Genomic DNA, 24355 nt, shown 5'->3' on the forward strand with positions numbered 1-24355 from the left:
TAAAGAACTCACAAGCCAAAAAAACTAGTAGCAAAATAACAACCCTATCGAATAGTGAATACTTTACAATATATTATCTTAATAAGAAAGACTTTCTCTGCTCCCATAGTCGCTATGCATCTCTCTAACATGGCATTTCTATTATAATGAGATTAAGGGTGGTTTGCCTGTGTTCCTCTCCTGTTAGACCCTAAGTTCCACAATATAGTATTTAAACATGATTCTATGAATTTCTAAAAATAGATGTTAATGTGAAACAAAATAGGAACAGTTCAAAAACCGAGTCATCTGTTTTGAGAAGCAAGGAGAAGGGAGATTGATGCTCTTTCACTGTTTATTATATTAAATAATTAACATACTGATAGGGCTAGGAAACTCTTAGATATTATAGTTCATATTCCTTCCATTTATATTTCAGTTAAATAATAAATTGAATAAGGAATTGAGACTCATAAACAATTATTTCTAAAAATGATGGCATTATTCAAGGCCTAGAGTTAGAGGCTCCTTAATTAATGATTGTCAGGTGGTTGACAATGGAAATATTTGCAAGACATACACTGACTAATGATGAAGAGATTTGTGAGCATTTGTGTTGAAGGCAATAGAAAATAATTAAGGAACAATTTTAAGCTGGGAGGCAACTTTGTGATAATCTAATCTGACAGTCTCATTTCATAGCTTGATAGAGTTACGAAATAGATACGTAGAGGTTAAATTATCACTAATAGTACATATTTAGTGACACAGGAACTTCAAACCACAAATTTTGACTTGTGGTTCAAGACTGTCCATAAGGCAATGTCTCTTCTCTTCATGATATGGGGAAGTTGTGATAGTAAGAATTCAAAATGAAAAATGGTCCAAAATCAAATCATCAAGTGGATTAAAATTAAAATAACTCAAATAGAAATGGAAATTAAAAAGAGAAGTCTTGGGGTGTCTGGGTGGCTCCGTTGGCTGAGCATCTGACTCTTGATTTTAGCTCAGGTCATGATCTCACAGTTCGTGAGTTTGAGCCCCACATCGGGCTCTGTGCTGACAGTGTGGAACCTGCTTGGGATTCTCTCTCTCTCCCTGTCTCTCTATCTCTTCTCTGCTTACGCTGTCTCTGTCTCTCTCTCAATATAAATAAATAAACTTAAAAAATTTTTAAAAAGAAAAAAGAAAAGAGAAGCCTTGGATGTTGAATGGAACCAACAGCTTGTCTCAGCCATCCTGGTACACGTTCTTTTACTGCCTTCTTCAGGCCTCTGCCATTGTGTCCCAGCTGCCTGAACCCAGGGAGGTTGAGCAGCAAGGGGACCCAAGCCAAATGGCAGTGTAGGAGGACACAGAAGTTTGTTGTTAAGTCTGATACTATTTTAGTCCCTTTAAAAATGGGAGGATCCCTCACCCTGCTCCCACATTGTAAGCAGACAAAGGCTCCCGATCAAGAATTGCTCCTACTCTGGGTAAAGATTTCTGTATAAATGTTATTGGTGGGTATGGTTCTAAGAGAAGAGTAATAATTAAGAAAATAACTAGTATTATTGAGCATTCATGATGTGCCAGATTCTATGCGGAGGACTTTATTATACACTGTCCATAAGATAAGAATAATTTTAATGCTTACTTTATAGGATTGTTTTGAAAATTAAAGGAGATAATCCAAGTGTTTAGAAACTGCCTGCCACACAGACAGGACTTGATGAAAAAGCAGTTAGTATCATCATCTCATTTACTTCCAATGATTTTATGCAAAGGGTGAGAATTCTTGAATTTGTTAAAATGGTCCGAACTGGTATTTGGTGGATTTAGGGCCAGAATTCAGACCCTCGCTCTTTGCAATGAGCTTCCTGCATCTCCCAGGGATGGCGGTGTAATGAGAACTGGGTGTGGGACCGGAGACCCAGGTGGACCTTCTGTTCACTTGTGCAGTAGCTGCACAAGCTTTACAATGTTCTCTGAACCTTAGTTTTTTCATCTCTAAACCGGAATAACAACATCTACCTAAATGGGTTGTTGTGAAGAAACATCAGGGAATATATAATAGACTAATAGTTTGAAAACGACGTACACATTTTCTTGTCTGAACTTTCTCAGTGCATGACCTTTGTCATAGGCTGGCCCGTCTACCTATCTTGGGGCAAAATGGAATAACTTACTTAGGATATATTGGAGAAGAAATAAAAAGGGAAAGGAGAATGTGATTTTCAGCTTCTGACATGTAGTACACGGTGCAAGTCCAGTTACTATTTGGAGAGATTTTCAAATGCCTTTATTCCCTTTTAACATCCCTTTTTCGGGATGTTTTCTAGGTTTAAGTTTGAGGGGAGGCCTCTGAACTCTGGCTTAAGTAGGGAGTGCCAGATAATTAAGTGTAATATTAAACACAGAGGAAAGCAGGGAGACCTCTTAAAAACCACAAGAGCCATCCAAGTCAGCATGGTCAAGTGTAGTAAGACACTTCAGATTTTGAGGGAGTTTCCCCAAGCTGCCCTTGGCTCACATATGGTGTGGGTAGATGAAACTGTGGCTGGGAGAATTGCCAGAGGGGAATGTCATGATATAGTGAGGTGGTTCTGTGGAGCTGCAAGGTGGACTGCTTGGCCTGAGACTGCATGGCAGCCTTGCCAGACCCCTGCAAGGTCACGGCACCAAAGAAGCTGGGGGGAACCCAGGGCAGCCAGGCAGCACCACTAAATGTCCTTACTGGGAAGCCCCAGATCCCAGTTATGCTACCCTCAAACTTAAACCAGAAGAGCAAGTCAGAAGCAGGTAGACAAGAGGCATGGCTCGGTGATTGGAAGATGCCACACTGGAAGATGCTTCCCTCTTTCTCTTGGGCTTTATCAGAGATTTTGAGAAAAGCAGGTGTAAGGAGAGAATACCTGAGAAAAAAAGAAAGAAAGAAAGAAAGAAAGAAAGAAAGAAAGAAAGAAAGAAAGGACCAAAAGGGACTGTTTCAGTCAAAGGTTAGCAAATGATATACCCAGTGGCCACATCTAGCCAAAGCTTGCTTTTGTAAATAAAATTTTACAGACATACCAATCCATTTATGCATCGTCTATAGCCACTTTTGTGCTACAATGACGGAGTTGAGTAGCAGCAACAGAGACCCTATGGCTCACAAAGCCTAAAATACTTACATCTGGCCTGCTCCAGAAAGTTTGCAACTTCCTGCTCTAAAGCATCAGGTAGAACTTGTTTTAGAACATAGTGTGCATTTATTTCTTAACATTTGATGGCTTAGGTAGAAAGCCAGAGTAGTTTTAAGGAACAAACTCTGCATTTTTCTCTTTACTGCTTGTTAAATCTACATGAAATGGCATGCTCAAGACATCTGTATGTAAAGAACTATCACTGCTAGCCACAGAACTGGTACAATGTTTGATGACTGAATGTATATCAATTTTTCTCTGCTTCTTTCAGAGTGACCATATTTCTTATATATTTTTTAGCAGGCAACATAATCTTGGGAATGTATTTAGTTGAGACAGAAGATGGGAATGGGGCAGAGAAGAAATGAAAATACAGTTCCTCACCTTTACTTAATAAAGGCAGAGCTGAATGTACTAGCTGGCAAGGTGAAAAGGCCATGGTCTCAGAGAGGCACCATTTTTTCTTGTTGATGAGCTCCAAGATTTATCTCTTAAACTATAGCCTTAGGGAAGTGGGAGCCAAAATAGCATGCCTTCAGCTTTAAATAGTTCCTGAAAGAAAAAGTCTTGAGATGTTGTTGAGACATTTTCTCAAAGTCCAGTTTTAAGAAGAGAGTACTGCAATCTAGTTAACTCCTAATTGTTAAGGCATGGCAACACAACTGATGTGTCAACTGAAGTATTTGCTCTTTTAATTTTTGTTTTATGTGTGTTCATTTTTGGAAGACAGAGAGAGACAGAACACAAGCAAGGGTGGGGCAGAGAGAGAAGGGGACACAGAATCTGAAGCACGCTCCAGGCTTTGAGCTGTCAGCATAGAGCCTGACGCGGGGCTCGAACTCACGAACTGCGAGGTCATGGCCTGAGCCGAAGTCGGACGCTCAACCAACTGAGCCACCCAGGTGCCCCTCCACTGAAGTATTTAGTATAAGATCCTGAAATATTTGAGTCAACTATCCTTCTGGGAGCGCTGAACACTTTAAACCCTTATAAGGAAGGAAAGGGAGGAAGGGAGGAAGAGAGGGAGAAAGAAAGAAAGAACAAAAGAAAGAGAGAGAGAGAGAGAGAAAGAGAGAGAAAGAAAGAAAGAAAGAAAGAAAGAAAGAAAGAAAGAAAGAAAGAAAGAAAGAAAAATAGAGCATGTGTCTAAAATGGTTTGTATTCAGTTTCAGGAAGCTTTTATTTGGGATGTTTTCTAGATAATTTGTTCAGGACGTCAGAACTGGGCATGAATGAAAGTCCTTGGGTTTCCTATTATTCACAAATCATTTTCTGTGAATTCTTCTTAACTTCCCCATTCATTTCCATCTTTTTCAACCTCTTTAATCTAGCTGTGCTTCCCATGTTTACTTTATCATGTTCCTCCCTGGTTTCAAATAAAGGCATAATGATAAAAGGGGGAAGAGTAAGATTATAATGTGTATATCTTGTTAATGTGGTAGCAGTGACCTTTTTTTATTTGGGGATCCTTGTGTCTATTTCATGCTGGGAGAAAAACCCTGGCAGATAACTATCTTGTTTAACCTCTGACTCCCAAGTAATTTTATACCGAACTGGTGAAAGATAACTGTTCTTTTTCAATAGCCTTCCCCAGTGGATAAGTTTTTTTAGGTATAATTTACATCTTTCTAGTTGTAATTTGCAACCATTTAATTTGATTCTGTCTCCATGTAGATGAAAAACATCTGGTCAACCTTTTTACAGAACTTTTTATATTCTTGAAACCAGTTATTAACAATCCTCTGCTACTCTAATAATAATCTAAGTTTCTCTAACATCTCTACATAATAATGTGCTGCTCTTTATCTTCAGAGCTGTGATTATTAGGAGACTAATTTGAGTTGTTTCTTGGTGTGCTGAAGAGTTTGTATTAATCCAATCACATCTCTTTTACTTCAATCCCTAATGTGTTGCTTGCTCACCATTAAAGTGGGGCAAGTGGTGGTCTATGACTTCAAAAGCAAGTGAGAGATTTACTGGGCCATAGGATTTCATATTTTCTGTCTCAACCAGTGGAGGCAATCCCTCATTTCAGAAGTCCTAATAAAGTCTTCTTGTGTTCTCCTTGATTCACAGAATAAAATCCCACTTTTCTCTTTAGAAAAACTAAACAACAATCCAAACAAATAAATTATTAACTACTTTGTTATGCAAATTATTTCTTAAAAGACACTTTTAATGACAACAATGCGGCAATCACATTTATTTAAAAACTTAAAACTCTTAGCAATGCCATAAAATGATAGCTCTCATTAAATGGTATTAAAGAAAACAAAAGAAAATCTGTAAGATTTACATGGTGAATTATCATCTTGTAAATATAAAAGACCAGGTGTTCCATCTTGACAAATTCACAACTTAACAAGACAGATACAAAAGTATTTTATCACATAAAATATTCATCAATTTTTTTTCTTTTATTTCCATTGAATAGATTTTAAATGAAGCAAAAACATAGTCAAGGAAACCTCTAGTGAACACAAAGACTTTGCGAGAAGGACAGCCCAAATCCCATCTCACACTAAGAGAGGCAAGATTATATGTGGTTATATGTGGTTGACTAATCAATTCATTCAATATATATGATCTGTTACCTCATTATGAGTGTTGTTCAAGTTGCTACTGATAAAATAGCTAAAGAAGATAGGCAAATTCTATTCTCTCATGCAGTTAACTTTTTAGTGGGGGATGGCAGACAATAGAATAGACAAGTAAATAAGACAGTTAAGGCAAGTTGTTTGAGGAAAATAAAATACAGTACTACAGAGTGACTAGTGCCTATGTAAATCAAATGATACATATTTAAGGGGAGACTTGAATGGCAAGCGGGAGCCAGCTCCTCAATGATCTGGAGAAAAAGCAGCATAGAAAACTAAAGGAAATAGAAAAATGTCATTGTGGCTGGACAGAATGCTGTGTGATTTGTGAAACTGTGCATGTATTATTCCTCACAATGAATGAATTTCCTGCCCGTCTCCATCAATCTAAATTCAAATATCCCATTTTCTATAAGTCTTCTTCCAATTCCATAAAACCATCTATTTTGACTCCAGCTCTTACATTTCTTTTTAATATTTCAGTGGTACTAGGAAACTTCACATCAATGATAGAGTATGTAAATGTTTGTGCAAGGCTCTTGTATCTTTACAGAGCACAGAGTTATTTTCTCAATAATGAGAATTGTGTCCCTTTATTTATTTTGTCTTCTATAGTGACAATCCTATGGACAAATGATACTGCCAAAATAAGAATCTTGAGCCTTGTTGGGGGCGCCTGGGTGGCTCAGTTGGTAGAGCATCCAAGTCTTGATTTTGGCTCAGGTTAAATGTAAAGAGCCAAAATCTCTTTACATGATCTCAGGGTTGTGGGATTGAGTCCAGCATTGGCTGGGTGTGGAGCCTGCTTAAGATTCTCTCTTGCCCTCTCCCTCAGCCCCTCCCTTGCTCACATTCACACACATGTGCTTTTTCTCTCTCAAAATATAAAAATAAAAAATAAATACAGAATGTTGAGGCTTGTTGAAGACTTGCCAGTTGACAATGGAATTGTGATTTTTCCCTTAATTTTCTACCTCTTAAAAGTTTTTATGAAAAGAAAAGAGGAATGCTTCTGGAGTAATAACCACAGTACCTTGCTTAATATTGACAAAAGTATGTTAAATAAAAACAAAGTAATTGAAGCTTCTCAGATTGGGCACATTTAGCAATGTATTTTAGAGAATTAATCCTTGCTTTAAGAAGTGAAGTCTGATTTTTAACTGCTAGTTGTCAGTTCTTAGCTTGAAACTTCCAATGACTTTCCAGTTTTGTTTTGTTTTTTCCCAGTAACATATGTTGTCTCTTTATTGTTGACTTTGATAGCAATTTCTAAACACTGATACTACTATGCAGAAACCCACACTGTTGAGACTCTAATTTTCAAGAAAGAGGGCAAAAGATGACAGGGGTTGAAGAGTTAATAAACTGAACATGTCTAGGGGTAGCTGGGTGACTCAGTCAGTTAATTGGCCAACTCTTGATTTTGGCTCAGGTCATAATCTCATGGTTCATGGATTCAAGCCCAGCATCAAGCCCTTGCTTAGGATCCTTTCTCTTTCTCTGCCCCTCCAATGTGCTCTCTCAATCTCTCTCTCTCAAAAATAAACATTAAAAAATAAATTGAACATGTCTCAGTGATGTAGTGTTGTTTCCCAAATATAGAAACCAAATAATGATTTCAAATTGTTTTCAGACCCACACACAATCAGGAACAAACATTTTGGCAGTAAAAAAAATACACATAAAAATGCATATGATGGTAAATGGCAGAGTCCCCAAGAAAACATTAAAGGAAATCGTTCATTCCAGTTAGCTCACACTGATGACTTGAGGAGATATTTTCTTCCTTTAGAATTGTCAAATGATATTCAACCCAAAATGGTCCTAAGTATTAGAAAAGTTCTTTATTCTGCTAGGTGTTTCAGGGAAGGATCTCATGATGGAATTTCAGGTTCCTTGCTTAATTTAAGGGTTGAGCTGAATGGAGGAAAACCAAGAATAGGCATCCCTTGAGTTGACGAGAGCCCTTGAGTAAGGTAGAGGGCAAAATTTTACTGCATGGACCGTCTTTAAGCCTGCTATTTAGATATTTAAAGTATTTAGTGTTAAAGATATTCCTATTTTGTTTTTATCTGGATCCAGAAATATAAGGGTCACGCAACTGAGATAAAATCACATTGAGATACAGGGAATGGCAACAAGAATGAGCCCTAAATGTGGAACTTAAAAGGGTCTAGACACCATGAAAGAAGATGGGTGTCTCAGACCACTCTAGTACCCCACCTCACCAAGCTCTGAGTCCTGCCACACACTCCTGCCTCTGCTGCAGTCGGTGACCATCTCCATGCAGCCCTTCACTAGCACTGGCAGATGCAACCCACTAGTTCCTTTCCTTGGGTAGCATACCAACCACTTATTGCCTAAAAACTTCTCTGACACATTGAATATGGAATATTCTTAGGAACCTGTAAAGCATTCAGAAGTGCTGGGCAGTTAATATCTGAGGAGTAAGCTTTGTCCAAATGGGGATAGGAACTGATGGACAAATGCTTTTGTCTCACATCCCCTGGCAAACAGCTCTGACACATTTCATAAGACTCTTCAGAATGTGCCATGGGCTTGAGTGCCAGTCACCTGTTTGGTGGCCAACTTGATAATGCATCCTGAGATAAAGCTTCTATACCTTTCACCTGTCACTTGTCCTGTTCTTTGCTTCTGTTTCTTAGGATTGAGATGTTCCTCAAAATTATTGGTAGTCAAGTCGTTGTCTCAGAGTCTACTTTCAGAAGGACTGAAACTAAATGGGGATTTAGGGAAAGAAAGAAGGAAAAAAGCAGGATGAGTGGAGCGAACCATATATTGTCCCCCAAACAGTAGTCTGTTAATTGATCTATATGCTAAATGAAGGCCATGGGTAACATAAAGAAAGCGAGAGAGTTTTACAGAGAACTAGAATTGTCTCTGAGTTTCTACTTGACTCAGAGCACAATCCCCAAATGTCCCATCCTCCCGGGTTTCAAATGTGTTGTCTGAATGGAGAGCTAGAAAAATTTATTTCCTTCTAATCCCAGGACAGTAGCTCTTTGTCATTATTACATACTTTATGGACTTTTATTAACTTGCAGCAGAAACCATAGGAAAGCCATTATGTACAACATATAAGGCAATGATTCTAAGTGACAGTATTATTATTTTCTTACGTTATTCCTATTTGATAGCATATCTGTATAGGTTTGTGTGTGTGTAAGAAAGAGACTTTGCTCCATTTTAACTTCTTTTTACTAGTTCATTGGCTATTCTTTTTTAAAGGAAAAAAAAGGACAGTTTGGTTTTGATACAATGTAGTTCATGATCCTAACATATTAAAACGTGGGTTGTTTTCAGTTTATGATTGTTACAAATCCCTGCTGTTAACATTAAATCGGATTTATAACCTATTTTAAACTTCTGCCAGAGGCAATCTTGGGTTTCTGCATTTATCAAATAAAACATTTAACTCTCATGAATCACAATATCAATTTGACCTACTGTGCACATTGTAAACTACTTACAGTTATTCCTGTGAAACTTAGCCTCTTAGTAAGATTTGGGTGGAAACTCATTTTCCTGCATTATTTCACATCATTGACTTATAAATAAGAGAAGGCTTAAAATGGCAAAGTGACTTTGAGCTTCTTGAGATGTTATTTATGCACATATATTTCCTTCTCTGATCAAAGTTTTTATCCTTGTTCTTTGAAATATTATATTTGTAATTTCATTAGACATTTCAAACACATCAGAATGCAAGCATTTTTCAGTATCTAATTTAGTTGAAACTGCAGATGAGTCCTATTTGTTTTCAGGGTTGGTTTTATTTCATTAAGTCAGAATTATTTGTTTTATAATTACATGTAGAAATAAATAGCCTTTTCACAGGCTAATGAAAAAAATCACTCACTCAACTTTATTCCAAATTCATTTGGCTGGCAGAAAGAACGTAACCTCTCACTCATCTTTACCATAAGAAATTAATTTCTCTTTCCCAACACAATAAAAACTGTTAATTAGAATTTCCCCAAATCAATTAAAATCATATATTTAAAAAAAATTTTTTTTTTTAACGTTTTATTTATTTTTGAGACAGAGAGAGACAGAGCATGAACGGGGGAGGGGCAGAGAGAGAGGGAGACACAGAATCCGAAGCAGGCTCCAGGCTCTGAGCCATCAGCCCAGAGCCCGATGCGGGGCTCGAACCCACAGACTGCGAGATTGTGACCTGAGCCGAAGTCGGACGCCCAACCGACTAAGCCACCCAGGCGCCCCTATTTTTTAAAGAATGAAGGAGAAAAATTTGGTAAACACACAGCATTAAAAAGGAGATTTGAATATGAGAGAAAAAAATTTCTATTTATAATGCCTGCTCATTTCAGAATAGTTCTTCAATTAGAAGATATCTAAAGAGAGAAATAAACTATCTAAATTTAAAATGATTATGCACTTTTTTTAGTAAATAAAAATTTGAGAGATAAAAGTCAAATTGTAACTTTCTAAGAGCTATGATTTTGTTCGCTTTATTTAACTTAGCTTGCATGTATTGAGTACTTACTATGCGGCCATTCTGTTGAGTACTTTATTCATACTATTTCACTGAATCCTTAAATAACCCTATCCTTGATAATGGAATTATTTTACCATACGTAACTGGGGGTGAATTTGAAATGCAACTAAAACCGTCAGTGTAGCTTAATTTGAAGTTAGAATTGACATGGTCATATTTCCTATACATTCATCAAAATTTCCACGGGCAATACTAACTTACCCATCAGTTACTCACTACTTGGTGGTCACCGTAGTAAACACGGTGTGACAACTCAGCTCTTTCCTTTAGGACTTTGGCACTCACTCATTTCCCTAAATGCTGGGCCTGTTGGCTGTTGGCACCTCACAACTGAGTCCCTCTGTAGCTAAGTGCCTCCTCCAAATTGGCTCCTACATCACTGTCTTTTAAAGGGGTGAGTGCAAAGACCCAGACCCCTTGCCAAGGTAGGCCCTCTGAAGGGCCATCCCATCTCCAGGCCTCCTTAGGCTCACATGAGGCCCTTGTAAGGGTTGTATGGCAGATCCCCATCTTCTTTCATCCAATATTGCTTCCCTCACCCCTGTATAGATATTCCCAAGCACTCCCCAATACACCTCTGCACACACTTCCCTCTCAGTGGCCATTTCTAGGAGACTGACAGAAGAATGGCAAGTTTTTTTGGCTATAACATGTGTTGTGTAGTGAAGGCACTCTAGAAACATATTTTGTTTTGGTATGTGGACTGATGGTGAACGTTTTGAAAATTTTTCAGATTCAAATAACTGTTTCTATAGTATATAGGAGGAAATTCTGGTGCCTTAGCCATCTATTTGAACCAAGTATCTGGAGAAGTTTCAACCCGCCATGAGAAAAATATTGGTTCTGCCTAGAATCATCCTTTTTAATACAAGTCTGTGTAAAAGTAGGCAGCGTTTGTGTGAGGGCCAAAGTAAAAGGTAATTTTTATTCTTAAGAGCAACAAGCTTAATGACCACATACATCAAATCATCCCTCTCTCTCAAAACATTTCAATGGATTGCCAATGCCCCCATTTAAAAAAAAAATCCAAACTTTTTATCATAGGTGTAAGATTTGGCCACTGTCAGTTTTCCCACCCTTATTTCCCACCAATATCACTTTCACTCTACATTTCAGCTACACTGTTCTTACTATTTCTTAAATGTGTCAAGTTATTGTCTTCCTAACAGCTTTGTACTTCCTAGAATGTTCTCCATTTTTCAGAGGAGTTGCTTCTTATTCTTCAGATCATAATTGAGATACCACCTTTACAAAGGGAACTACATTGGCACTGTCGAAAGTAGTACTCTCCTCCCCAGGGACTCTCTCTCATATTTTCCTACTTATTTACTTCAGAGAAGTGACTACCATCTTATTTATTAATTTGCTTACTTGTTTATTATCCATTTCCTCTAAATAAAAGGTGAACTTTGTGAAGAATGCACTTTGTATTGTTTCCTGTAATATCTGTAGCATAAATATTTGCATATTTATGGAGCATCTATTATTGATGATCTTTATTAGAGATGAAACTATCATGGTATGTGATGTTCTTAAAAGTGCCACTAAATAAGACACTTTATGAATTAAAAAACCCTGCAGACTGACCCTTTGAGAACTTGTCACAACTTGAAAACCTCCTAAGTCTCGGTACTAATTTCCCCATAATAAAGAGCTCATAGGTCATATCTTTAAAACTGTCAACACTCTGACCAGAAGTGTCCTACCAACACTCATGTGAGGCAACATAGCATGGTGGTCAAGACCAATAGCTCTGAAATAAAACCAGGTACCATTTATGAACAGTATGATCCTGGACAAGTTACTTAGACTCTAAGAGTTGGATTTCTCATCTGTAAGGCATGGAAAACAAGAGCATCCACCCCAAAGAACTGTTAGGATTAAATGAAACACCATATGTATAAAAGTGAAAGTCACCAGGTTTCTATCACCTTCTAGTCAGACATTGGAGCATCTACACCCTTGTATCCTTCTTGCTTGTTGCCATAATGAGCTTTACTATTTTTTGTTTGTTTGAATTCTTTTTTATTTATTTCAAGTTTTTATTTCAATAGTTAACATACAGTGTATGTTAGTTAACATACAGTGTAATAGTGGTTTCAGAAATAGACTTCAGTGCGTTGTCACTTACATAACACCCAGTGCTCATCACAAATGCCCTCCTTAGTACCTATCACACATTTAGCCCTTTCCCTGCCCCCCTCCCTCCATCAACCCTCAATTTGTTCACTATAGTGAAGAGTCTGTCATGGTTTGCTTCCCTCTCTCTCTTTTTTTTCTTCCCCTGTGTTCATCTGTTTTGTTTCTTAAATTCCACAAATGGGTGAAATCATATGGTATTTGTCTTTCTCTCATTGACTTATTTCACTTAGTGTAATACACTCTAGCGCCATCCATGTCATTAAGAATGGCAAGATTTCATTCTTTTTTGATGGCTGGGTAATATTCCATTGGATATACATATTTCCATCACAATGCAAAGAAGTTTCCCATCTTAAAACAAGCAACCAAACAAACTTCTCTTGACTCTTCTTCCCTGCCAACTACTTTTTCATTTTTGTATTCCACAGTAATATTCTCCAAACTAGTTTTCTATATGTTCATTTTCTTCACTGCTTCTGCTTGTATTTATTTCTATTAAATATATTCCACTCAGGCATTTTCCCTACTACTTCATGAAATTCTTCTCCAATCTGCTAAACCCAACGATGAATTCTCTGTCTTCATCTTACATTTAGTTTACTTATGATCAATTGCTTTCTCCCTCCAGCAAAAACTTTCTACTCTTGGATTAAAATACTACATTCCTCTAGGTTTCCTTCTTCTTACTAGCCATTTATTCTCTGCTCCTTTCTTGGCTACACCCATTTTTATTAAACACTCAAGATTCAAGTGTCCCAGAGCTTAGTACCTGGTTTTCATAAGTTGTTTCGTTCCACAAATATATGTAAAATTACTAAATGTATATATCTATACCAGACCTCACCTCTGAACTCTAGACTATTTCAAACTGCCTACCTGATCTTTCCATTTGGATATCCCATAGATATCTCAAATGCATTATGTTTAAAAATGAAATCTTGATCTGGGGACCCTGAGTGGCTCAGCCAGTTAAGCCTCGACTTGATTTCAGCTCAGGTCATGATCTCACAGTTCATGAGATGGAGCCCTGCATTGGGCTCTGCACTGACAGTATGGAGATTGCTTGGGATTCTCTCTCTCCCTCTGCTTCCCCCTCTAGCCCCCACTTCAATAAATAAATAAACATTAAAAAAATGAAGTCTTGATCTTCCACCAATCCTGTTCCATCAGTTGCCTTTCCCATCTTCTTTGATGGTAACCTCATTCTTTTAGTTGCTCAAGCTACAACCTTGGGCTATTTGAGAGACTGCACTCTTTTCTCTCATACATATATCCAATTCATCAGGAAATTCTGGCTCTGTCTCTAACTTACATATGTAATTGGCTACTTCTCTCCATTTTCAAGGATACTTTTAAATGAAGTCATTGTCATTTTTCTTCTGGAATATTAAAATAGCTTCTTCCTGCTTATATTTTTATGCCTCTTACAGTCTCCCAGAAGCCAGAGTGTTTAAATTGTAAGCCAGATCATTTCACTCTTCAGCTTAAAGCCTTCCACTGGCTTCCTGTGAAATAATAGAATAGAATATATTTATATCTATATCCATATCTATATCTATCTGTCTGCCACAGTTCCTGGCATAGAACCCCTAGAACTCTTGTAATTTCTTAAGTGATAAGAACACTATGAACACCTTTTGTTCTAATGTTTTGTCTTTGACTGTAGTTCCTGCCACAGAGCTTCTAAATCCCTCGGAATTTCCTAGGTGATTGGTATATCTTTTGTATATTTTGTTCTCATGAGGTGCCTCAGGAGAATAGTTTCACCTCTCCCGCCATTGGCTTTCACCAGATCACTACCCCACACTTTAGGGGGAGAGACACCCCATTTAAATACCACAATGCTTATGTGATGCAGCCTTTATAAACACTCCAAAGGTACAGAGTTTGGGGAGCTTCCAAGTGGGTGAACACATGCAGGAGTTGAGAGAGCAGTGTATTCGGAGAGAACACGGAGGCTCTGTGCATTTTTCTATCTACCTTGACCAATGCATTGCTTCATGTGGCTGTTCATCTGCATTCTTTTTTTTTTTTTTTTTTATCTTTATTTTATTTTTGAGAGAGAGACAGAGTGTGAGCAAGGGAGGAGCAGAGACAGAGGGAGACACAGAATCCAAAGCAGGCTCCAGGCCCTGAGCTGTCAGCACAGAGCCCCATGTGGCCTTGAACTCACGAACCATGAGATCATGACCTGAGCCAAAGTTGGATGCTCAGCCGACTAAGACACCCAGGCACCCCTGCATTCTTTATCATGTCCTTAATTATATAATAAGCTGGTAAACACGAGTAAATGTTTCCTTGAATTTTGTGAGCTGTTCTAGCAAACAATCACACCCAAGGAGCGGGAGGCCATGGGAACCACCAACCAACCTCAAGGATAATCTGGGGACCTACTACTTGGGACTGGCATCTGAAATGGGATGGGAGAAATCTTGTGGGACTGAACCCGTAAGCAGTGGGATCTGACACCTTCTCTAGGAATCCAGTATCAGAATTGTGTTAAGCTGGTATCACAAAGAATTGTTTGGTATGGGGAAAAACCCCCAGACATCTGTTGTCAGAAGTGTTGTGAGTGTGGTAGTAATGTGAGTAAAGGAAAAACACACGGGAATAGTGTAGACTTTTCGAACACATTCTTCATTTTACTTAGATAAAGTCTTTGACCTAGTTTGTTTCCTTCTTCACATCCTTGTTCATTTCTGGCTTTACTGACTCCTATATATATTTGGCATCAATTGCCTTAGGCATTTGATTTAAGAACTTTCAAAATCTCCATTATTATCTCAATTTTAAAAACTAGAGAATTCACAGTTGTTTATTAGGAATTAAGGATCACATCCAATAACTTTCAGCTCTAGAAGTAGTCCTTAAATACTTAATTATGTTGGCTCTCTCAAATTTAAAATAACCATTTTACATCTTCAGGAACTTTTTTTCAGGCTCACTAATGAAAATATTTAAGCAGAAAGAATAAAGATCATGAAGTATATGGTGTGACATATACTTATTAGGTATCTGGTACTAGCTCAAATATCACATTAAAAAAAACACAACACTACAAGAATATTTAATTTTTTTCAGCCAGTGGCATTCCAGGGCTAATTGTTCTTATTCACCGATAAAGCAGAAATTAAAAGCAAAATGTTAAACCTTTAATTTTAACCTTGTTGTTAAAAGTGAATGATTATGGCTCCTTTGAGTACTCAGAACAGCATGCTAGTATTTTTTTAAAAGTCAGATGTAACATTATTCTGGAAAAATAGAAGATATTTTAAACTACTGTATTATGCAGTAAGATACTTTTTGAACTCACAATGTATAGAATATGCCAATATTACTATGCTTCCTTAGTCTAATGTTACATTATCATATTTAACTGCTCTGGCAGTATAATTACTTCAAAGGTATGATCCATTAAGCCTGTCACTTACATGACATTCTTTAAAATGAAAAGTATGAAAGGTGTCATTTTCTTTTTTTCATTGTTTCCAAAGCAAGAATTATTGTATGCTTTCGCTCTGTTACCTCTTTTACTTTTTTACTTTTTTATTTTTGAAATTAATTACCATATACTCTTGAGTGCATTTTTTATACATTCAAAATCACAAGCCAAATCTCAAATTTTAGCTAATTAAAGTTTCTGACAGGTAAAATATACAAAATAACATGAAGACAGTTTTAAATCCATGGGTGACAGTCACTTGCAGAAAATGCAAGTTGGGTTTTAGCTCTATATGGAAAGATAGATATCTTTTAATCAGGGTGTGTCTTTTTATGTGTTAGGGTATGTCTCAATTCAGATTTTTGACGTCAGTCTCCTTACTAGAATTAAGTAGAGATCACTTCTTATCTTGATTGACATAGACTATTATTGGTCAACTCTTTAGTTATCTTTTATCATCATTTAGTGATTATTCAAGGTGAACCCGAGACAAAGATTTACAATCTCATCCTAAAATATTTTACTTTATACTGACCCATTTTGTCTTGTAATTCTAGTTGTCTCATGAGATTTCTTTAGAGATTTTGTCCGGCTCATCTCTGTCTAACAGAACTGTGATGGTGGAAATGTTCTATATCTATACGGTCCCATATGGTAGACACTAGCCACACATGGTTATTGAGTACTTGAAATATGGCTAGTGTAACTGAGAAACAGAATTTTAGATTTTATTTAACTTTAGTTTACATTTAAATTTAAGTAGTCACATGTGAAAATTCCGGTCACAGCTACAACATGTAAAGAACTTGGCCGTTGTCACTACTGTCTTTAAAAGAAGGAGAAAGCTGAACAACTGGAAATCAATGACTTTTTTGTTCTTATAGAAGAACTGAGGTCATGGGTAAACTGCTACCCCCAAATCCAGAGAGACAGATGAATCTTGAGAATTGCAGCCACAATCTCTTTACCTGGAACAGAAGCTGCTGGAGCCATAGGCTGGTAGGAACATTTAGATGGTAACTTTCATGAACTTCTGATGCTGAGTGTGGACTAGCCTGATTACAGAACTTGTGAGGGCTGTAGTATTGGTGGACCTCTGTATTGTCTTAGGCTTTCCCTCCATAAACCCCACCAATTCTCACCGTGAAGAGCCAGGATCCTTCTCCTGATTCCAGTAAGGGAAGGGGGAAATAATCATTAAGAAATATACTTAGAACAGTCTCTGTAACAAAGACCTTCTCTCCAAAAGAAAAGACTTTACCAGAGCCTTATATGATCGGGAAGAAAATATATTTCTCAAATTCCAGACTGCTCTAACTTTCTTATATGAACTAAGAAGAAATAAAAAGCTAAGAAAGACTCATGAAGGTCACAGTCCAGAGACATAAGCCCATTGAAAGACAGAGATTTAATCATAAGGTTACAGAACACTTTCCCACCACCCACACCTTACCATCTTGCCAACAAGACACCAATATGTTAGCAGTGGTCTGCAGCTCAAAGAGCTATAAGATGCAGTCTCCATACAAGGAAAGGTTCTCAGGGAACTCTAAAATAAAATGTCTAAGAGAAAGTGGAATACAAAGATTACAGTGGAGTCAAAACAAGGGCACTAACAGAATGTGAAGCCTCTGGTATGTACAGCTAGATCATTAAATACAGCCCAACTCCAGCCAGACTAACATGAAATTTCACACTAAAGGCGTTTGCCTCAGCTCTTATTAACGGATGCCTCGTTCCTAGTTTTCAACCAGAAATTATAATGTATGCTAAAATGCAACAAAAATACATCCTGAAGAATTTCTCTTATTTTATTTCTCTTGTTTAGAATTTTTTTTAATTTTTCTTAAATTTTTTTAACGTTTATTCATTTTTTGAGAGACAGAGTGAGAGTGGGGGAGGGGGCAGAGAGAGAGGGAGACACAGAACTCGAAGCAGTCTCCAGGCTCTGAACTGATAGCACAGAGCAGATGCGGGGCTTGAACCCACAAACCATGAGATCATGACCTGAGCCGAAGTCTGATGCTTAACCCACTGAGCCACGCAGACGCCCCTCTTATTTTTTAATAAGCATCAGAACCAGACTCGAATATATATGATACAGATTTTGGAATAACCAGACTGAGAATTTAACATAACTATGATTAATATGTTAAGGGCTCTATAGAAAAAATAAATAACATGCAAGAACAGATTGGTAATTTAAGCAAAAAAAAAAAAAGAAAGCTCTAAGATAGAATCAACAGGATTCAAAACCAGTGTCACAGAAATGAATTATGCCTTTGATGGACTCATCAAGAGACTGGACATGCACAGGAAGGAATCAGTAATTTTATACCCATGCATATCATTTCCAAATTGTGGAAAACTAAAGATAAAAATCTTGAAAGAAGCCTGAGGAGAATTAAAAAAAAAAAAACACCTATCTCTAAAGAAACAAGAATGAAAATTATAGTGGATTTTTTTAAATCAGAAACCATGCAAGCATGAAGAGAGTGGAATGAAATATTTAGTATTAAAAACTGTCACCACCCTAGAATTCTGTATCTGGAGAATTTATCCTTTAAAGTGATTGAGAAATAAAGACTTTCTCAGCCAAACAAAAACCAAGGGAGGAATTCTTGGCCAACAGACTTGTCCTCCAGGAAATGTGAAAAGTGTTTTCAGGGTTAAGGAAAATGGTGTCAGAAACTTGGATCTGCATAAGGAAAAGAAGAGTGTTAGAGAAGGAATGGATGAATGAAAAATAAAGTCTGTTTTTTATTCTTAATCTAGAAAATAACTATTTAAAATAATAATAACAATAACAATGCATGGGTGATTTTAGCATATGGATAAGTGAAATTGAGGACAACTGTGTTACAATGGATAGAAGGCAGGGATTGGAAAGTCTCTTAAAAACTATCTTCACTACTTCACATGAAGTGATATGGTGGTATTTGAAAGTGGATTTAGATTAGTTTAAAGTGTATATTGCAAACTCTAGAACAACCACTAACATTTTTTTTAAAAGAAGTGTAACTGATATGCTAAGAAAAGAGACAAAATAAAATGTAAATGTTCAATGAAAACCACAGAAGGCAGAAAAGGAGGGAAAGAAAAAGAAACAAAGAACTGGTGTAAGAAATAGAAAACAGTTTCACATGAGGTATATATTAATCCAGCTGTATCAATAATAATTTTAAATATGAGTGTTCTATATACACCAGTAAAAATACAGTAAAAAAATTAGACCAATAATATATTGCTTACATAATTTTACTTTCATTTTTATTTTTAAATATTTATTTTTGAGAGGGGGAAGGAGCAGAGAGAGAGGGAGACAGGACCCACGTGAAGCAGGCTCCCTGCTGACAGCAGAGTGCCTGATGTGGCTGACCTCAGACAGCCTGAACTGAATTGAAGTTGGAAGCTTAACAGACTTAACCACCCAGCACCCCGAATCTACTTTTAAATATAAAGACTCAGGTAGCTTAAAAATAAAGGGATGAGAGAAAAGACATGCCATGCTAACCGTATTTCAAGAAGGCTGGAGTAGCTATCTTCATTTCAGACACAGCATACTTCAGAATAAGACAAGTTATCATAGATAAAGATGAACATTATACCATGATAAAGTGGTCCATTCTTCAAGTAACATGTATAACAATTCTTAACATGTAAACACCTAACAATAATTTATCAAAATACATGAGGCAATAACTAATAGAATTATTGGGAGAGCTAGACTAATCCACACTGATAGCTGGAGACTTCAACACTCTTGTTTCAGTAATTGATAGATCAGGCAGGTAGAAAATCAGTAAGAATATAATTGATTTGAACAGTCATAAATACCCACCTGCTGTATTGAATAGTACAGCCCTTGCCTCTGGCTTCTCAAAGTATGGGTTTTGGACTAGCAGTATTGCTTTGTCTTGGAGCTTGTTAAAAATACAGAATCTCAGGCCACTTCCAGAACTAATGAATCAGAATTTTCATCATTAGCAAAACACCCAGGTGATTTGTATGTATATTAAAGCTTGAAAATCTAAGCTTAAAAATCAAGCTCAGATTGTCCTTATCTAAGGGCAATCATCATTGCAAGTTTCTAAACATACTTTCCGCCCCAAACCAAGCTGTGCGTACAGCAGATTATGAACAGATTTTATACATGTTCTTCATGCTCGAATCATAGTATTTCATATGTGATGGTAGCTCAGGTACATGCAATGCATTTTCTAGATAATTGCGCAAATCCCGAGGGGCATCAGCATCAGAGAAGAGTCACGGTGGTGGTGGGGAGGGAATAATAAAAACAGCCATCAGTTCATAAGAGATTATGCACATAATTGAGAAACAGAAGGGTGGATGCCCCAAATAATATTCACAATGTGACATCAATGAACAGTTTCCCAAATAAAAAAGAAAAATGGTGCTTTTAATAACTGGTTACAACAATCTCCTCAGTGAGAAGAACCAAGAGAGAACAATCATAAGGTAAAGAATAAGGAAAAAAATGAAAAAAAAAAGTGTGGCATTTAGCCTTCACCAATAGATACAATTATAGGAAAGAACAGGCCCTGAAAATATTTGGCGAAATAAGCAAAATACGTCCTGTTACATGACTTGCCTCAGAGAAGATCACTGCCTTCAGATGGCTGTGTTAAGTAAGGCTGCCCTTACGACTGACTCCCAGGCTGCATGCAGCACTGTAGCGTGGCTCCAGTGACACTAGAATTTATCAAGCACCCAGCCTCTTCTGTCGCCACCTCAGAGCCTGCAATGCAGTAGACTCTTCAGAGATGCTACAGGTTTCCAACTTTTCTTTCCCAGTGATCTAATCGAAGGGTACTCTAATCTTTGGGTACTGTCAGAATTTTTTGCCAAAGATTTTAATAACCAAATAAACATGGGCCTATTCTGGTGGGTCATGATGGCTTTCGTATTCTACATTGAGACTCCCCTTAAATGGTTGGGTGCACCAGCTAAGAAACCAGTGGCCAATCATGACAATACAAAATTATATTAGAGCTTCTTAGACTTCACTTCTAAATACAGTGTCCCTGAAGAGTAGTAAGATGCCAAAAAATCTAGTGGGGGAAAAGTCTTTAAACATTCTATTCCTAGCAAAGATTTGTGAATCATTTGTAAGTTGAAGCAGAAGAATTGTTTGACTTCTTGAATATGCAAACCTTTCTGTTTGCCTTCAAACAAACAAACAAACAAAACCAAAATGTTTATTGACTGAAAATATTTCATCATCCTGGATGTTTGGCACATTTCACCTGAGGTGTAGTGGACACAAGTAAATGCTCTGGAATACAAGTATCGCTTTCTAACTGGTATTGCCAATTATTTGTGCCCCAAAGAAAAGATTCTGTTAGTAGAATGCTCTTATTTCAATTGGGCATGGCCATTCTTTTGCTGCATCAACCGGTGAGTTTGCCCCGAAGAAAATGTGCTATTCCTTTGTGATATCTCACCATCCGGCTATATGACCTCATTGTTCAGCCTGTAGATCGGGATGTGACTGAGAATATACAAATCTATTACAAAAGAAATTTCGTGGGAAATAAACACATCATGCAGACAACATACAAAAATTTGGAATGTTAATGTACAATCTTTAAAAAAAATTCATATCTATCTATTTATTTATTTATTTATTTTTTAATTTTTTTTTAACATTTATTTATTTTTGAGACAGAGAGAGACAGAGCATGAATGGGGGAGGGTCAGAGAGAGAGGGAGACACAGAATCCGAAACAGGCTCCAGGCTCTGAGCTGTCAGCACAGAGCCCGACGCGGTGCTCGAACTCACGGACCGTAAGATCGTAACCTGAGCTGAAGCCGGCGCTCAACCGACTGAGCCACCCAGGCGCCCCATATCTATTTATTTTTGAGAGAGATTGAAAGAGAGAGAGAGAGAGAGAGAGAGAGAGCGCCAGGAAGGAGGAGAGAGAGGGAGACACAGAATCTGAAGCAGACTCCAGGTTCTGAGCTGTCAGCACAGACCCCAATGCAGGTCTCGAATTCACAAACCACGAGATCATGACCTGAGCTGAAGTCAGATGCTTAAACAACTGAGCCACCCAGGCACCCCAGAACGTTAATGTAGAATCTTTAAATGTTGCTTGTACCTGGGATTCTGTTCAAATCAAGTATTAAGAAAAGCCTGGAGAATCTTGGGATTCTTGGGTGTCAAGAAAACGGTCACTTTTATGATTTAAAAAAAAAGGACAAACTAGATGAAAAGATACAGAATTTCAATAACTGAAATGTATAAAAAGAACCAAATGAACATTTGGTTGAACTGAAAATATACTGTCTGAAATTAAGAACTCATTTGATGTGTTTAGGTTGGTTGTTGGGAGCAGTAAGGGACTCAGAAAATCTTTCAGCACAAATTCTTGGAATGGTGAATGTCTGCCCTTCATATCCCATGACAAAAGGCATGGGGAGTAGGCACACTTTCTTAGAGATATCTGGTATTCACTCTATTAGTAACACATAATTACAGGTACTGCAGGTCTACACAGTGTGATTTTTATTTCACAGAAAATGTGAATTCATACTATAGTTAAATGTGTGAAACTGTCTCTAGATCCTATAAATATTTGTATGGTCCATTAGTATTCAGAGCCACATTCAGGCAGCCACCTCCAACACTGAAACTATTTGTTATTCTTCCCAAATAAATTAAGTTCAGCCTATGTCTATGTGTATGTCCATGTCTGTATCTGTATCCAGATCCATATCTATATATATCTATTCTAGATATAGAGCTATCTGTACCTATATCCATATCTATCTAAACCTCTGTATCTATAGCTATAGCTATAAAGCTTCTTCTTTGAACTTGGTCTTTCTTGTACCAATCATTGTTTCTACACTGGTGTTACAAAATTAACTCAATCCAGATTTTCCTTTACTGAAGGATGGTATTCTTCTTAATTTACCCTACAGAAATATATGGATTTTGTAATTATAATTATCTGTATTATATTTATAGTTATCTGTATCTATTATAATTATAGTTATCTGTAATTATAATTTGCCTTTACATAATCATAATTGAGGAGCAGAATATTCAATATTTCTTTTTTCTCCTTCCTTCCTTCCTTCCTTCCTTCCTTCCTTCCTTCCTTTCTTTTCTTTATTTCTCTCTTTTTCTCTCCCCTTCTCTAATGCACATGCACACACATCACACTCATGATCATCATCACTTTCTCATCATCATTATAATTTCTGCCACATTCAGTGAATAAAAATGACCAGTAAGATGGTATTCATAATGCATGCACATTTATAGAAATATCTGTATTTTCATTTCCCCATGATATTACCAGAATCCATTTCCATAGATAATTAAGATCTAACTACATATGATGATGATATTACTAAAAATCATCAATGTATGTTACTAGTTTTTTTCCCACTCTTTTGGACTGATCTGGAACAATTCAGTGAATCATCAAGTTGGACAAACTTTTATCATTATACATGAGCAATCTAATAAATAATGTGTTGAGAGTTTATAACATTTCATGGCTTTTAAAAATATTTCATATATATTATTCCAACCACTTTTACAATTATGTTACTGGGTTGATCCAGGTGTCTGTTACCCAAATCAGGTACACAAAGCCTTTCTCATTCAACTGGAAACATGGTCAGTGATGGAAATTAAAGCAATTCATTCTGAAAACACAGATAGCATAACTGTAGTATCTTTCATCAGCACAAATACCTTGTTGCTTAAAGGAGTGACCTCCAGAAATTCATTCAAAGTACCTCCCCACTCCTAACCCTAGCTCTTCATAGAACTACAATCCCATCATTGGCACAGATTCCAGAATTCCCAATTTTAATTCAGTATGCTGATAACTTAAATTAGTGGTGTCCACATCATTTTAAGCTTAGATCTATATCTTAAATTGGAAACACAGGCATGGCAGTATTTTTTAAAGATGAATCAGAAAACGTGTAGGTAACTATGAAGTGTCCAGATGATTCTGTCTTTCCTTAATTTTATCTCATGTTCAGCCTAATTCATTTTTTTATAACATATATTTAAACCAGTGAAAAATATGTACCCAAGGATTAATCAGTGAATATAAAATAGTGAATATAAATAATCAGTGAATATAAAATATAAATCAGTGAACATAAAGTAGTAGCTGAGGTAATATCAAAAATATGCATAACTTGATCACTAAGGAAGAATGAATTAGCGATGCAATTCAACAAGACTGTGCATTAATTCTAAATTTAAAATAATAGGTGTGTTTGAAATCTTATTGATACAAGACTCACTTATGAAACTAACACATTCATTCATTCAACAGATACTGGCTTCCTCTTAGGTTCTAAATTAAAGTACTATACTAAGGATTAAGATTATGGAAAGATGATAGAATCTGGATCCTAGCTGCAGGAGAAGATAGTTTAAAGTACAGAGTAATGTGAAATACCATGGGAGACTTTATACCAGTAAAAGAGAACAAGT

The 24355-nt window shown here is 36.8% G+C and overlaps 1 protein-coding gene across 5 annotated transcripts in view; it reads right to left on the reverse strand.

Moving 5' to 3' along the window:
• Positions 1–24355, reverse strand: part of FUT9 (fucosyltransferase 9) — a 197192-nt gene that overhangs the window by 24055 nt on the left and 148782 nt on the right. Inside the window, exon 3 of one of the 5 annotated variants that reach the window (XM_053904646.1) lies at positions 5066–5249. The exons of the other annotated variants lie outside the window; for them this stretch is intronic. Coding sequence (XP_053760621.1) covers positions 5066–5138 — 73 coding nt within the window. The 5' untranslated portion in view covers positions 5139–5249. The remainder of the gene's footprint in view (positions 1–5065; positions 5250–24355) is intronic. 5 annotated transcript variants of the gene reach the window in all.

The sequence above is a fragment of the Panthera pardus genome, unplaced genomic scaffold, assembly GCF_024362965.1.
Source record: "Panthera pardus isolate Hobbes unplaced genomic scaffold, ASM2436296v1 HiC_scaffold_17, whole genome shotgun sequence".
Classification (NCBI taxonomy): Eukaryota; Metazoa; Chordata; class Mammalia; order Carnivora; family Felidae; genus Panthera; species Panthera pardus.